We start from the raw sequence: 15,813 nt of genomic DNA on the forward strand, positions 1-15,813 counted from the left end.
AAACAACAAAATAAACAGTTCATGTTGGTAGTGTGTTGGTAGGTACCCCCAAGAACCAGCAAATAATTATTTTTGTTTCATTCTGGAGTGTATTGGTATATTTTTCAAGCGAGCCCCTTGTTTCATTGGCCTCCCTGCCCCCTTTTTTCATTTACTTAGCAATTGTGATGTGGCAGGAGGCAGTCTTTTAAATTATTTTTTGGTCTGATTTTCTCTGATAAAAATACTGGATAAAAATACAAAAATGAGGAATGATCAGCAGATTTGACATCTAGTAGGGAAAGCAAGGAAAAAATTCTGGATCTAATAAAAGTCCAGGCATTGTTAAATGTCATAAAAGATACAGTATACAAATGAAGTAAAGGAAACAAGATGCAAAGGCATATAGAGGTAAGAAGGGGCTGGGTAAATTTGTGGAACACAGAGAATTACAGTTGCACAGTAGCATAAAGTTTAAGTCATCCCTGGCTGCCTGTTAGAATCTTCACCTGTGGAGCCTTAAACAAGCAGATGTCAAGGCATTAAACCAGATCAGTTGACCAGAATTTCTGACAGTAGAGTCCCGGCCTCATTTGGGGTTTTTTGTGTGTTGTCTTTTTTTTTTTTTTTTAAACTTTGTAGGACATTCTGATGTGCAGCCAGGGTTGAAAAGTACTTAGAGGAATGATGAGAAAAATAATAGAGATAGGTTAGGTCATATTACTGAGATACCCCCAAGAACCAGCACTGGCTGAGGTGCTGATTTTTAAAAACAAGTTGTACAGTTCTGGCCTTAGCTCCTCGAACGTCAGTCCGCTTTGATATCCCTGATTGTTAGATTTTATGCTTGTCTAGTATTCTGGCTGGCGCATTCATCTGATCATTGTGTCACTAGTTGGAGGCACCAAAATCAGTAATAAAATTGAGTTCTTGTTCACAGGGTACCTACAATATTAATATATAAAGCACAAATCTTAGTTTTTCTGTGTGCAGGCTTCACATTGTTGAACTCTGTTATGAATCTGGTATATGTAAGTGAACTGGCTCTCATATTGGGAGACTTTAGCATGTGTTTATTTCTGCAAAGAGCTTAACCAATACAGTCATGCAGAATTCTCTGATTACGGTAGGCCTGGTCTCTATCAGTGTTTGTTCTTAAAAATCACAAATAGTTTTTCAAGGAGTCTGATGTGAGTTAGTTTTTGAATTTGACTCTGAATAGAAATAAGCCTCCATTGCAGGAGGGACCTTGAACATATAATCAAACTTTGGATAGTTTCCTACATATTTTCATGTAGGAGTACTGATTAATGTAATTTGTTCTGATCAGAGCATGTAAGATAACATTTAATTTTGTGAAAAGTATATTGAGTATTTGTATAATTTTTCAGGTGGAGTTCATGAAAGGTTTTCTGTTGAACTGGAGGATAAGGGAAATCACGGGAAAATTAATTGTGAATATATGTACCTCATGGTTTTAAAGCTGTGGTTGTGTTTTGTTTTAGAGCAATGATAACGAGGAACGCCTGCAAGTTGTTAAACTACTGGCAAAAATGTTTGGGGCAAAGGACTCAGAATTGGCTTCTCAAAACAAACCACTTTGGCAATGTTACTTGGGCAGGTATATGATTTTGGTCTCCTGTTTAGAAGTAATATATATGTATATCTATTTATATTATTTTAAAACACCATTCACATATAAGATTGTTCCCTGAAATCATAAAATTGAAGGATTTTGTATTTTGAGATTTTTGAATGCTAATAGAGATTAAGCCATATTTACAATTGCCCTTTTTCTTTTCACCTTATTTTATCCTCAGTAATTTTTAAAAGATGATACACTTAAAGAGATAGCCCACAAAGTATTAAAATCTAATATGACATTGCAGTGATTTATTCCGACTGAAAATACATCATTGTGAGATACAGCTCCTCCACAAAAAATTATATTTAATTAGATTATTCAGAGGAAAGGATAATGGTGTCCACAGAATGAATAAATAAATGATTTTGTATATTCCTCCTCCTAACCGCCTTCTGGGCTCCCTATTTGCTTTTAATGATCCACAAACCCTCTGAAATTGGTAGGAGAAATTTTAGTGTGTTTGTGTATTTCTCTTTTCTGTGAGAGGGTTTCATTTCATTACATTTTTAAAGGTATCTCTGACCTGTAATACATTGAAAACACTTAAAGTGCCTTGGCTGAAACCTACTTTGACCTTGATAAAGGAGGTTCCCCACCCCCATATTGTTCTTGTAACAAATAATAATTAAATAGGATTTAAAGACTTCTGTTTTCTTTATATTGAAATATTTGCATTGTTATCACTAACTACCTTGCTTTCCATTTCAGTATCAGAACTGTCAATGATGATAAACTCAGTATGTCTTGTTCTTTTCTAATTATTAAGTGAGGATATAAGTTTTATAAGTGCTTGTTTAAGTGCTAAATTCTCATTCATGTAGCTCAGTAGTAATATTTAACAAGGTACATTAAACTAACAAACATTAGCCCATTGTCATGTTGAGTTTAATACAATGGAAAGCTCTCGGGCAGGAGGGCAAAATATTTTGTTTAATTAAATTGTACAACCTAAAAATATGTTAATGTAAAGCCAATTTTATTAACTGTGTTAAAACAAAAATACAGTTTTTACATAGAGACATTTAATATATCTTTAAGTCAGGTTTTGGAATATGCAGACTACAGCTTTTTAGGAGGAAAAATCCTAATTTAAATGTATGTCACCTTTCTATTACATTGTAGTTGTTCCTCAATATTAATGACATAAAACTCACATATTATTACCAATTTCAAGGAGATAAGAGTTTTTTTTTTAAGATGCCTTACATTTACTTATAACGGTTATATGGTACATACTTAGCTGAGAAATGGTGGAGTATGCTGGGATTGAGTATATGGATTCAAAGCACCCAGGAAACTTCCGAGACCATAGGATAGGTTTTATAACTTTTTTGTATACTTGATGGAGCCATATTCTTTTCTGATGATATGCTTTTATAACTAATTTGACGCTCATTTTGAAGACTTTTTTTCTCCTTTAAAGTGCTAAATTTTGTTTCTTAGGGCATTGGGTGGTACAAGATTTGGAAACCCTTTATTCTTAAAGAATTAAGACATGAAAATATTGAATGGAAAATTCTTGCTTCACTTTAATGTTCTTGTTCTTACTTTAGAAGTTTTTTTTTTTAATAAGTTTTGTAGTCCCTGGTGAGTTAATCTGTATAGGTTTTTGAACATCAGTGGTTTAGAGACAACCAGACGTCATGTGCTTCCTGACTAAGGAACACAATCTGTGAAGCAGTCTTGCTAAAAAAATTGAACCTTAAATAAGATCACGTTTTAGATCTAATGGTAAACTTGTAAGATTTAGGAGAAAGGACAGCATGTTAATTGACATCAGAACAATACTAATTAGCAAAATCTAAACTGTGGAGAAACTACATACACAAACACAAAACAGTTGCTTCACCAAGTAAGTTACAAGGAAAATAGAAGAGATATGGAGGGGAAATACAAGATTAAAATATACTTAAATAACATGTCAACCAAAGAGTTTTAATTTTTTAGTCATATGTTCTGAGACATTTCCATTTCCATGTAAGTATCACCTTTGATATCAGTAGAAGTGTGATATTGTGATGGTTATCTGGACAGGAGTAATGGGAGCATGATTTTAGAGTCATACAAAATAATACAGGGTTTGGTGCAAGATCTAACAAACATTTGTGAATACCCTTTATCTAAAAAATTCTTGGAAGAACGGTTTTCTTTTCAAACACAGAATGGAATTTATATAATGTATCTATGGACTGTGTTAACACACTTGCATGAACAGATATATTTGAACGTATAGTATTTATAGGAAAAACATTGTCATTCCAATAGTTTGTATAGAGTCAAATGTGTATTATTTAAACATGTTTCTTAAAAGTACATATACTTCTCATAGGAACTAGTTATGCCTTAGTTTAAAATAGAGCTTTCAGAGCATTCATACATAAAAATAGTACATCAAAACTTTGTTAAAATAGTCTGGTTCTACTTTGAATTATCCTACAGGCATTGTTTTTCTCTTTTAATTAGAGAAATAATTATAAATTGAGTGTAGATTAAACACATACCTATTTCTCTTTAAAGATTATGCATTTTATATTTTATTAGGTTTAATGATATCCATGTACCAATCCGCCTGGAATGTGTGAAATTTGCCAGCCATTGTCTCATGAACCATCCTGATTTAGCAAAGGACTTAACAGGTACTATATCCCCTTAACAATAAATATTCTTAGATGCTCTTGGTAAAAAAAAAAAAAAAATTGGTTTTCTGTGTAGGAAAAAATCTTTTTTCTTTGTTCTTGTAGTAGGTGAAATCTTGTTTCAGTTCATCACTGAAGTTGCTCTCTGAAGCTAGAATTTTTACTTCCTATTGCCTGCTTAGGCTAGAGGCACCTTCAAAAAGTTGATGTTACCAGATATTATTAGTTTCTTAGTGTAAGGACAATTCTAAAATTATTTCAGGCATTTGGATTTGAACAAGTTTTGATTGAATAGCTTACAAGATTTTAATGCTAATATTTTGAGAACTGAGGTGAGTCATTAATTTGTGACCTAATTTAACCATTCTAAATGAAGGTAACTTTTCTGAAATCTGTATGATTATAAGGCAGTTCAGAACTTTGAATTTTTATACTAATGAGAATATCCTGTATCTGACTATTGCTGTTTTTTAAAATTGTTAGAAAAATTTTTAATTTTTCTGAACAAAATAGTTCAGAAAATACAGATGAATATAACAGCCCTGTGTCTTCCTCAGAAATGTTAACATTTTGCTGTATTTATTTGCTTAAGAGATTTAAAAAAAAGACAATTGTGGATATAGTTGAAATGCCCCTTCTAAACTATTCTCCTTCCTGGGTAACCACTCTGCTAAATTTGTTCTGTATCCTATTCATGTTTTTTAAATCTAGGCCACATGTGTATCTGTACATAAAATACATAGTGTTGTAATATATTTTTAAAATTTTATTGGAATGATAAAATTCATATTTGACATAATTGAACTTGTTAGGTTATTCTGGTGTTTTCTATTTTCCATGCATCTTCTTTGTTTCTCTTTTTCTGTTTTCCTCTCATCTGCTCAGTTGATTAATTTTCTTTGTCCTTTTCTTTTTTTCCTCCCCGCCATGGGCTTGGAAGTTAACATCCTCTTTTGAGCTTTCACTGCATAATTGATTAATGAAGTCTGAAGTTAATCAGAATTCTCTAGTTTCTTCCTGAGCAATCACGGACCCTTGACAGCTTTAACTGTGAACACTCTCTTCTACCTTTCACATTAGTCTTGTTATTATTTAGTTACTTAATCTTTTTTAAACTTTGCCAACTTGCAGTAATTTTTTAACTGCTTTTTTTTAATAGTCTTTGCTTACAGTTTCTTCTTAAATCATCACTTCCTTCTGAGTTCCTTCTGATAAAATCATAAAGCATGTCCTTTTGTAATGTTTTCAATAGTTTGTTATAGCAATGCTTTCAGGTTTTGTTGAATTCCTGTCAGTCAGATTTAAATAGATATTTATCATTGTCATCCTTTTTTGGGGGAGCTATCATGCTAGGAGCCCTCTATCTGCCTATTCACATCTGGACTTGGGGTGTGTGGATGCGTTTGTGTCTGTGTGTTTGTGTGTCTGTCAGGCCTCTCCCCTTTCTTTTCCTCCTCTTTTCCCCCGGATGTTCCTTTCTTTGTGGCATCCATTTCTTGTTATTGGTGTAATTCTCTGAGAAAATAAGTGATAGTATTTTGAGGGAAGTTTTCTTTTTCTAACAAAATGTCTGTTTCAGCTAACTTGTTTTGCTGTCTTTTATTTGCTTTTGTCGCTTTTGTCTCTATTTTCAATGTTGGAAGCTTTCCTCAAAGGCTTGGGAGTCTGTGCTGTCTTCTCATTGTTAAGAGTGGGGAAGTAAATCAGAAGCTCTTTAGATAGTTCTGAGTAGTTGGATGGGATTATTGACTGTGAACTGTACTTTAGGGTGATCAGGGTGGGTTGTTCATTGGAAAATCTTTAGTTTTGTGCTTCCTCTACAGCTAGTCAGATTCACCGGAGAAGAGTTATCCTATGAGGAGTTTCAAGGTCTAGGTGCTAGTGGCTTGGGCATACCTGTATTATTACTTTATTCTCTCTTATTTTTGAATAGTATTCCATTGTATGAATACACAGTAGCTGTTGATCCATTTTTTCTTTTGGTGGATATTTAGGTGATTTTCAGTTTGGGACTATAATGATTAAGATTGCTGTGCCTATTTTTGTACAAGTGTTTCTGTGGATTTACGTCTCTGTTTCTCTTTGGACCTACTTAGGAATAAAATTGCTGGTAATAGGGTAAAAACATGTTTAACTTTATAATAACGACTAACTTTATGTATTAGTTGTTTTTTTCCCCTTGTATCAGAAAACATTTGAGAATTTCTGTTGTTCAGCATCCTTCCCAATGTTTTGTGTTGTTAATCTTTGTGATTTTAGCCATTTTCACAGGTCTTACTGTTCTGTTGTGGTTTTAATTTGCATTCTTCTAATGACATTGAGCATCTTTTTATGTGCATATTGATAACATATTTCCTTTTAAAATTTTAAGCCCATCATTTTTTAATTGGCTTGTTTGAATTTTTTTCTTGTGTAGTAATTCTATGCATATTCTGGATCTATTTTAAAGTGTGAAAAAATTTAAGTATTTTTTTCCATAGCACAGAACCTTAATATAAAATTTACTATTAACAAAATAATAAATAGATCTTTTGATTTTTTAAATAGCTATCTAAAATATACTTTAGATGTGAATAACCTTTTTAGTCCTTACAGTTGTTTTGAATGTTTTGCTTTACCAAAAGATGAAATGTAGTTTCATTTTTTAATGAAGCATTTATGTTGTTATGTTGTATGATTTCCTAGTCCTAAGCCTCTGGGCACATTTATATTTTTGTAGTTGGCTAAAAGACAGCTCTGAAAAATCTAGGGGTCTAACTGTTCTTTATGCAAATTTTCAACCACTTCTCATGTTTTCAGCTGCAGTCTTCATCTCTGCTTTTCTCATTGTTCGGTGCCTTGAATTCATAAATGCTTTCAGCGTTTTTCTAACCCTGGAAATTAGCTTGTTTCTTGTTCCCTTCCCCTTTTATTTCATCCTTTTCCTTTGTCCTCTGTTATTTACTAGTCATCCATGTGCTAAAATTTTGTTGAAAAATCTCTTTTCCTGTGATCTCATCTGTTGTTACTTGTGCCTTTTAAAACACATTTTATTAGCGTCTCAGGAGTTTATCTTAACAGTGTTTGTGAAATTCATCCTTGTGCCTTCAGCCAAGCTTTGAGGGACATAGTAACCTTGTGAAGGGTATTACTAGATGCTTGGCCAGGCTAACCGTCAAGAATTTCGTCTCTCTTCTCTGTTTTCCTCTGCACAGTTGCAATCTCTAAGTTAATAGCTATTGTATATACCTGTTTAATATGAATGATTTGTTTTAGGGAAATTGGGATGCATCTTAAGATTAATTGTGTGTCATTGTCTTTTTCTTAGTGGCACCTAAAATTATATGTATTGCATTTCAAACAAGTGCAGTGAAAAGTACAACTCTTTCATTTATCTTGGTGGGAGAAAATGAACTTAATGTTTAACATGCTCCCTTTGAAATTAATACTAAAAGTAACTTTCTTTACTGAGTTAAGTAAATTTCCATTTTTTTCCCTAAGTTCTTTAGCAACATAAGCTCTTTCTCATTTTTGAAATAGTTCCTATTAGTGGAGATTGCTCACAGTGCAGGGGCTTAAGACCTGGGCAATGGTTTTATGGGTGTTTATATTATAATTATTTGTTAAAGGGTTAATTTAGAGAGAAGTAAATCCATTCATAATCATAAGCATTCTTTGTTGAGTTATAGGCATGGCTATATTTATTACTCTGAATCCAAGCAATGAAAATTTAGCTTACTGCTCTTACAATAAAAAAGCTGAATAATACTTTGTTCATTAAATTTATGTTCAATTGTGGTACCTCTTCCTTAAGCCTAATATATCATTACTGAAGATGTCAGTTTTTCTTTCTGCTCTCACAGTGCCAGATCTGAACTCCCATGTTCTTTACTTTAAGATCCTCCTCTTGTCAATCATAATTGTTTAATGTTTCATTTCTTCTATTTTCTCTTTGGCTGTTCTTAGTTCATTTAAATGAATCATCTTTTTGTCTCCCCAATAATTTTGTTTATTGGTAGTCAGTATCTCAATTTTATTCTTTCAATAATCTCACTCAGTTTCCCTAGTTAAGGGATAGAAACTTGAACGCTCTGGCTTTTTTCCTATAGAACCACTTGTCTTGAGTATTTTAACCATTTAAATAAAAAACAAAAGTGAAATATTTAATGTTGATATACTTCTTGGTTAATTATATGGTTTGTTTAATTAATGAGGTAAAAAACTCCTTAACTACCCTATCCCACTAAATGGGGAGGGGATTTAATACTCAGTTGCTTGTAAAATATTATATTTTGATGGAAGGACTGACCTTCCTTTTTTCCCTCCCCTCCCCTCTTACGTCCCCTGCTCCTAATTTTCCTAAAACATTGAACCTTCTACTTAGGTTTTATTTTTATTTTAATCAAATAAAATTTTATCTTTCAGAGTATCTTAAAGTGAGGTCACATGACCCTGAGGAAGCTATTAGACATGATGTTATTGTGTCTATAGTTACAGCTGCTAAAAAGGATATTCTTCTGGTCAATGATCACTTACTTAATTTTGTGAGAGAGAGAACATTAGACAAACGGGTAAGTAGAAATAATTAGTAGTAGGTTGAATCTGAAAGTTTAATAGTATTTCATTTGAAAATATTGAGATATAGATGTCATTAGTCCTTTATTTGGCAGTGGGAGGCATTTAAATATTAAAAACAAAATTTTTGAGAAAAATTTTGTGGTGGATGGATGAGGTAAGGACTAATCTGTAATTAATTGAAAGAAAAATGGAAGAATATTGCTATGAATGATGGACTGCAAATTTGAGTAATCTGCAGATTCATGAAATTCTAAACATTACTGATATTCTACTGATGACAGTGTTCTGTTTATGTGAAATTAAAGAGCAAACTCATTCTACAATAATAAAGCAATGTTGATATATTACAGCAAACATGTATTTATTTCAAATAGTTGAACACATTCCTCTTCTATTTGAGCTTGATTTCCAGATACACAAATACCTTTAGCACAAGTATGCTTAATATCAACCACAATTTGGAAAAAATTTACAGTTGACCCTTGAATAACGTGGAGGTGAAGGGTGCCAACCCCCCAAATAGTTAAAAATCCGTGTATAACTTTTGAGTCCCCAAAAAATCCTGCTGTTGACCAAAAGCCTTACCAATAACCAAAATAGTCAATTGACAAATAATTTTGTTTGTTATATGTATTATATACTGTGTTTTTAAAATAAGTTAAAAGAAAATGCTTTTTCAAATTATTGTGAATCTCCCCCCAATTTTCCCAATTTGTTTATTGCAAAAATTTTGTACTTATTCTAGACCCATGTAGTTTAAACCCGTATTGTTCAAGGGTCAACTGTATAAATGTATAGGTCACAGTTTACCCACTTAATTCTGTCTTTGCCTTTTAAAATTTGGTAGCATTCTTTCCCTTACCAGTTCCAAGTGACTGTAGGTAGATTGTGATTGACTTCTGTTTTTAGGGGTAGGTGATAGGTTTAGGATATTAAAGCATTATTCTTTATACATGTTGATATATCTGTACTTTGCATAGTAGATACATTGAAATGATAGTTGTGCTTTTTTTCATGCAGTCATTATTAATTGATATCCAGTAACAAGCTTGATGAGAATATATTGTGTACAATAAATTAAAAACTAGAATACTAGTATTTTCTGAATACAACTGGAAGCATTTTTAATTTAAAAGGAAACATACTTGTTTTTATTTTCAGTGGAGAGTGCGCAAAGAAGCCATGATGGGACTTGCCCAAATTTATAAGAAATATGCGTTACAGTCAGCAGCTGGAAAAGATGCTGCAAAACAGATTTCATGGATCAAAGACAAATTGCTACATATATATTATCAAAATAGTATTGATGATCGGTAGGTTAAGGATACTATGTATAAAATAGTTGGTACTATTGTCAACACTCATTAGACATGCTGTCTCTTACCTATCATTTGTGTGACAACAGAGATCTCAGAAAAAAAGGCAAGATCTGGAATTTTAAATGTTCCATATACATAATTCACACAGAGGATGAAATTTAGGAATATATATTTTTCTTGTTGCATTTTTTCATATATTTAATGGAAGTTAAATAAGTAACAAATGTGATAAAAAAATACTTGGTGCTTTTGGTGTTATGGGACTTTTGTTGATCTGTTGTTTTAGGCAAACTATAACTTTAAACTCCTTCAGTTTTTACTGCAAGTTGAAGGTAGTGAGTGACTAGTTTCCTTCCCACCTAAGCTATAAATGAAGCAGTAATTTGCATATAACTTTAGGGATGTATATAGCTTTTATATTCACACAGTAATATTTAAAATAGGAATCTGTGTAATTATAATTTAAATTTTGTTTCCTAGGTGATTTTGTTATCAGGGTCTGCATTTTTCCCAAATAAAATTCAAATGAAAATAAACCTTTAGATCATAGACATTTTACATAAAAACACTTCCTACTCAATGCTAAAAAAACTGTTTATACATTTATATAAAACACATTATCTGAATATAATTTTTGTATTTTCTATTCCAGTGTGAGGTTAGATCTTTGGATCCTTACCATTTACTTGTTAGTAGACCAGTAAATCCTCTTTGCAGTCTGAATTAATTTGACACACTGTTAGTAGGATCCAAATGATCTTGCCTGTAACAGATCAGAATGAGAAAAACATGAACCAGTTGGCCCTCTTACCTTTTAAGAGGCATAGGAACTAAAAACTGAGTATCTTAGGTTAACATTTTCTAAGAAACTTCATAGTTACTACATTTATAAAATTGAAGTTTTTAGACATTTTGAGTATGTGGCATCAAAGCCCAGAGATTTGCGTTGAGTTGATACTACTTTTATTTTTTTTTGCACTTTGAACCAGGTCTTTTTTCATGATGATCACTATAAAAACTCAGAAGAATCTTAAAAATTTCTTTAGTTTTAGCTTAATGACATTTAGAATTTGTCAGTTGGAAGGAGCTGGGATAGTTTTTTAACCCTTTGTTATTTAGAAAGGAAATTGAGATCTTGATAAATAACTTAACCGAAGTCATACAGAGTTGGGAGTATAGGGTTGTTTCCAGTACATTTAGCTAAATAATTTTTTTGGCTCCTCTTTTTACAGAAAGCGGTCTTTGATTTTTGAAATCTCATCTCCTCTCAGAAAGCAGGAACTTTTGTTATAAGATTTTTTTGTGTGTTTTGGAATTTTATAATCAAATGTAGTGCTTCCCTTTTTAAAAAAAATCATTGCCTTCTCTATATTCTTTTGTAGATTGCTTGTTGAACGGATCTTCGCTCAGTACATGGTTCCCCACAATTTGGAAACTACAGAACGGATGAAGTGTTTATATTACTTATATGCCACACTGGATTTAAATGCTGTGAAGTATGTTTTTTCAAATGTCAGACTGTTCTTTCCATTTTTCACAGTATATTGGACTTTATGGGCCAAAAGACAGTTCTTTTAAATGTTAATGATTTATGTAAACATTGTTCGAATGATCAATAAAACAAACTTCATTTTTTTCAGATAGCACTGCTGTCAACATCAGATGAACAAAGATTTTTGTAAGCAATTAAAAAATAGAGCTGATTGACATGAAATTTTTCAGGACTTGATTTTTCTTTTTACAGATTTTCATATTGTTGTCTCAAGAAATACAAAAAAATTTTATTCTGTTTGTTTTTTGCTTAAGACATCCATTAGAAAGGTCCATATTGTGAAAATGCTACCTTCTTTTTACCTGATACAGTTTTGAATTTGGTTATAGGGCAGTATATATATTTGTGCTGCATAGCCTCAATGTAGTGTTATAGCTTGGCGTAAGGGTAAGCACAAATATATTTTTATGACTTACTGTTTCATGCAAAAAATGCTTTTGGGTACCTTTGCAGGGAACTGGCCTTTTAGACATGGAAGAGACATTGTTGATGGGATCATACTGAGAGAGAAGAAACTGAGGCGTGGAGATTGATTTGTGTTAGGTTTTGGAAAATGCAGATTATTAGTATTCCTGCAACTATAGTTACAGCTGTTGGGGATTATAATGTTCAGGAACTGGAAGCTGAAGGAGTAGTATATAATTTTCATTCCTCCCCATGCTTAAAAGGTTCTTCTGACTTCACTTCCCTCATGGAAATCATTACAAGTACTATATATTTTGTGTGGAAACATTGAGGGAAAGGTTGTAGAAGGGAGAAATGTATGTACATGCTTTTATTCCAGGCACAGGAATTATCTCGGGCCGCTTTCGCACTACAACAGCAGAGTTGGATGGTTTCAACGAAGACCATCTGGCCCACAAGTTTTAAAATATTTACTAACTGGCCTTTCATAGAAAAAGCTTGCCAACCCTTAGTATAAACAATGTATTTCCTGTTTTACACATGATGAATCTCACAGAGGCCAAGTAACTTGCACAAAGTCACACAGGTAGTAAGAGACAAAGCCAGGATTTGAACTCAGTTGTCCCTGGTCCTGAAGCTCAGTCTTTTCCGCTGCAAGTAGTACAATATGTCACTACCGTGCTTGATTGGTTTTAAGACGTACAGTTCTCATATGCTAATGTCTCTGGAATTAGAATGCATCCTTCATTGTGCAATTGATGTTTTCTTAGAATAGATGACATATTTTATATCTATGTATCTATGTGTATATCTATTTGACATAACAATCTAGACTTCTTGACTCAGCTCAACAGTCATTTAGGAGTAAAAGTGTAATACAGACACTTTCAGCAAAAAATGAGAGTTTGCTACTCAAGAGATTCTATTTGAAAGAATAATAATTTCTATTGACAAAAAAAGAAATTAAATCCAGAAGAAAGGAATAGGATGCAAAAAGCAACAGAACTTTCAGGTTTGCACATCTAAGTAATGCCTATAAAAACAATAATAATAAATTTGCTTTAAAAGGAGCAGGTTGTGAATTAAAAAGTAGGTTAGCATCAAGGCTGATACTTAACACACACCACTGCAGCAGTATGTAAGCTCTCTTGTGAGTCCCTTGATCCTGGCCAACCCCCTTCTCCAGCCAGTGTCTGGGCGCAGCAGTAGGGAAACTAGGGCCTTGTTGTGCTTCCGGTTGTTCTTACTTGTTCGTGCTTGTGCCTTTGAAATATTTCGAGTACGAGGTGCAACCTATGAGATACCAGCGTGTAAGATAAGTAAAGTGTGTAAAGGTTCTTTTGTCTTATAAGAGTGAGCACAGCCATGTTGATTAATTAGGCCATAAATCAAGTATGCATAATAAAAATTTGAGTTACCCCTGAAAGAATAGAACTAGAATGTACAGCTCTCCAAACCCATAGAGCAAAAAATAATTGATGACAACTTTAGTACCAGAAATGGAGAGAAAAATAAAAATAATTGTAAGTCGAAAACACTGAATAGCAGTTATAAAACTATGTCAGATATCATTCGTCTTAAATGGCAAGTAAATTTGACTGAATTAGTAAGTAAAGATGCTGTTTTTTCAAAAGTCTTTACATTTATTATTATGCAATACTTAATACACACAAAGAAATTACATATGAATTCAAAGCACACAAAATAAAAAAAATATGAATCCACCACCCAACTTTTGAACTCTTGTCCCTTTTATCCTCCTGTCTTCCTCCCAGAGGAAACCGTAGCCTTAATTATGTGTTCATCATTCCCTTTTAAAAATAGTTTTGTCACCTAAATGTATGTATGTATGTATGGCATCCCTCAACAATATTTTTGCTTGTTTTTGAACTTATGAAACTGAAATAATTGTGGGTGTATTCTGCTGTGACTCCCTCTGCTCCCAGACTCTATTATGTTCTTAAGACTCATCCATAGAGATTGTAGGTCATTCATTTTCACTGTGGTATTGAATTATGTTATGTCATTATGCCACAGTTTATTCCATTACCCTGAACATTGGAAATTTGAAAGGAAGAAAACGGACATTTGTGTTGTTTGTTTTTTTACTAATACCATTACCCAAAGAACTGTAAAAATCTAACAGCTACATGAGAATTCATTGACTTTGGAGTTCAGAAGTAATTTCATAGATGACTTCTCTGTTTCTTTGAAAAGTATAATTTTAATTACATAACTCATGTAGCTGTTAGATTTTTACAGTTCTTTGGGTAATGGTCATTCTTTTTATCTTTACATTCTTAAAGTATGCCAGTTGAACTTCTTGTGGAAATTTAGGTACATGTTTCTGGAGATTCTGATGTGCAACCAGGGTTGGGAGTCGCTGGTATATAGCTGGGAGTGGGATTGCTGAGCATGCGCATTTTCAGCCTTATAAACTAGTGTCAAATTTGTTTCCAATATGATTATATGAATTTTACTCCTACCAGTGGTTTCTAAGTTTCTACATTCTCCTGAACATTATGAGACATTTTTTGTGAATCTTTTGGGTACCAAATTTTATGTCACCTTTTTTTATATTCCTGAACACTAAAAATATCGATGTTCTAATGTTTCTCACTTCACCATAGTCCTCACAATTCTGTATTGTAACACTTGTCCTACTTCATTCATTTACATTACCTTTCTAGCCCAGAAGTCATTTGAATTTTTGATCTCTAATTAGTTTGAAAGGGGCTTAAAAATAGCTGTTTGGCAGGCAGGTTTCTGGTGAGCATGAATGTGCTAAGTATTCTTATAGAGGCAGGCTTGAGTACCCTGACCATGGTGTGTATTTCTGCCTCCTTCGAGTTTCCCAGGCAGGTACTAGTGACGAGTAAGTAGTAGTGTCAGTTATTCTGATTGTGGTCTTCTCTTTTATTGGGCGGTCTCTCATCTAGGCAGGTTTGTACTGTTGAGTCTAATGGGTAGTTTGCCAACTGGGACCAGAAGGTAGGAGGAGAGGTTCTCTTCAACATTTGCACAGGCTTCTGATTGCAGCCCGGTGGTAGCTGTCCTTTCCTTTGAGTTGGCACGTACTTGTGGTATATTCACGTGAACAAGAAGCCCGAGGGAGGGAAAGTTGGCCACTTAAGATGTCCGATAATAAATTTAAGAGTATCCAGGCTCTCACCAGATTTTTCATGTTTATCTAGTAATAGAACTGGAATTCAGGCTAATATAAAATAAATGGATATTTTTCTTTTCACTGTAGTAACATTGCTTCTAGGATAAATTTTTTTTTCTTGACTACTTAGAAAGTAAAACACAAGGACAACTTGTCTTTGTTGCCTAATAAAATCCTATTAAAATACTCGATGGTTTCCCTAAATGTTACAGTACAAATCCTTTGTCAGTGATGTTCACTTTTTAAGTTAAGCTATAGTCATAATAAAGTGGGATTTAGAATTGCTTGAGATTGAATTTTTAAAGTAATAAGTTACTATAATAGGTAAAATAATTTGCTTTATTTTAAGTGAAAGCAAGTTTCAAAATCCAGCCCCTTAAGAAGTTGTAGGAAGTGGTAAAGTATATAGGAAGGGAGAGAGAATTCATTGACTCCAGATGACTTCTCTGTTTCTTTGAAAAGTACACTTTTGATTATATAGCTCTCATGGAGCTGTTATATTTTTTAAGTCTTTGTATAATGATCATTTTTCTTTTAATGTTTACGTTCTTAAA

The 15,813-nt window shown here is 32.9% G+C and overlaps 1 protein-coding gene across 8 annotated transcripts in view; it reads left to right on the top strand.

Annotated features, from left to right (window-relative positions):
• Positions 1-15,813, top strand: part of PDS5B (PDS5 cohesin associated factor B) — a 184,549-nt gene that overhangs the window by 73,330 nt on the left and 95,406 nt on the right. For all 8 annotated transcript variants that reach the window (XM_037012406.2, XM_037012409.2, XM_037012427.2 and 5 more), the window contains exons 9-13: positions 1,485-1,600; positions 4,166-4,260; positions 8,665-8,810; positions 9,979-10,130; positions 11,519-11,632. In XM_037012406.2, coding sequence (XP_036868301.1) covers positions 1,485-1,600; positions 4,166-4,260; positions 8,665-8,810; positions 9,979-10,130; positions 11,519-11,632 — 623 coding nt within the window. The remainder of the gene's footprint in view (positions 1-1,484; positions 1,601-4,165; positions 4,261-8,664; positions 8,811-9,978; positions 10,131-11,518; positions 11,633-15,813) is intronic.

Source organism: Manis javanica, chromosome 1, assembly GCF_040802235.1.
Source record: "Manis javanica isolate MJ-LG chromosome 1, MJ_LKY, whole genome shotgun sequence".
In the NCBI taxonomy this organism is placed as follows: domain Eukaryota; kingdom Metazoa; phylum Chordata; class Mammalia; order Pholidota; family Manidae; genus Manis; species Manis javanica.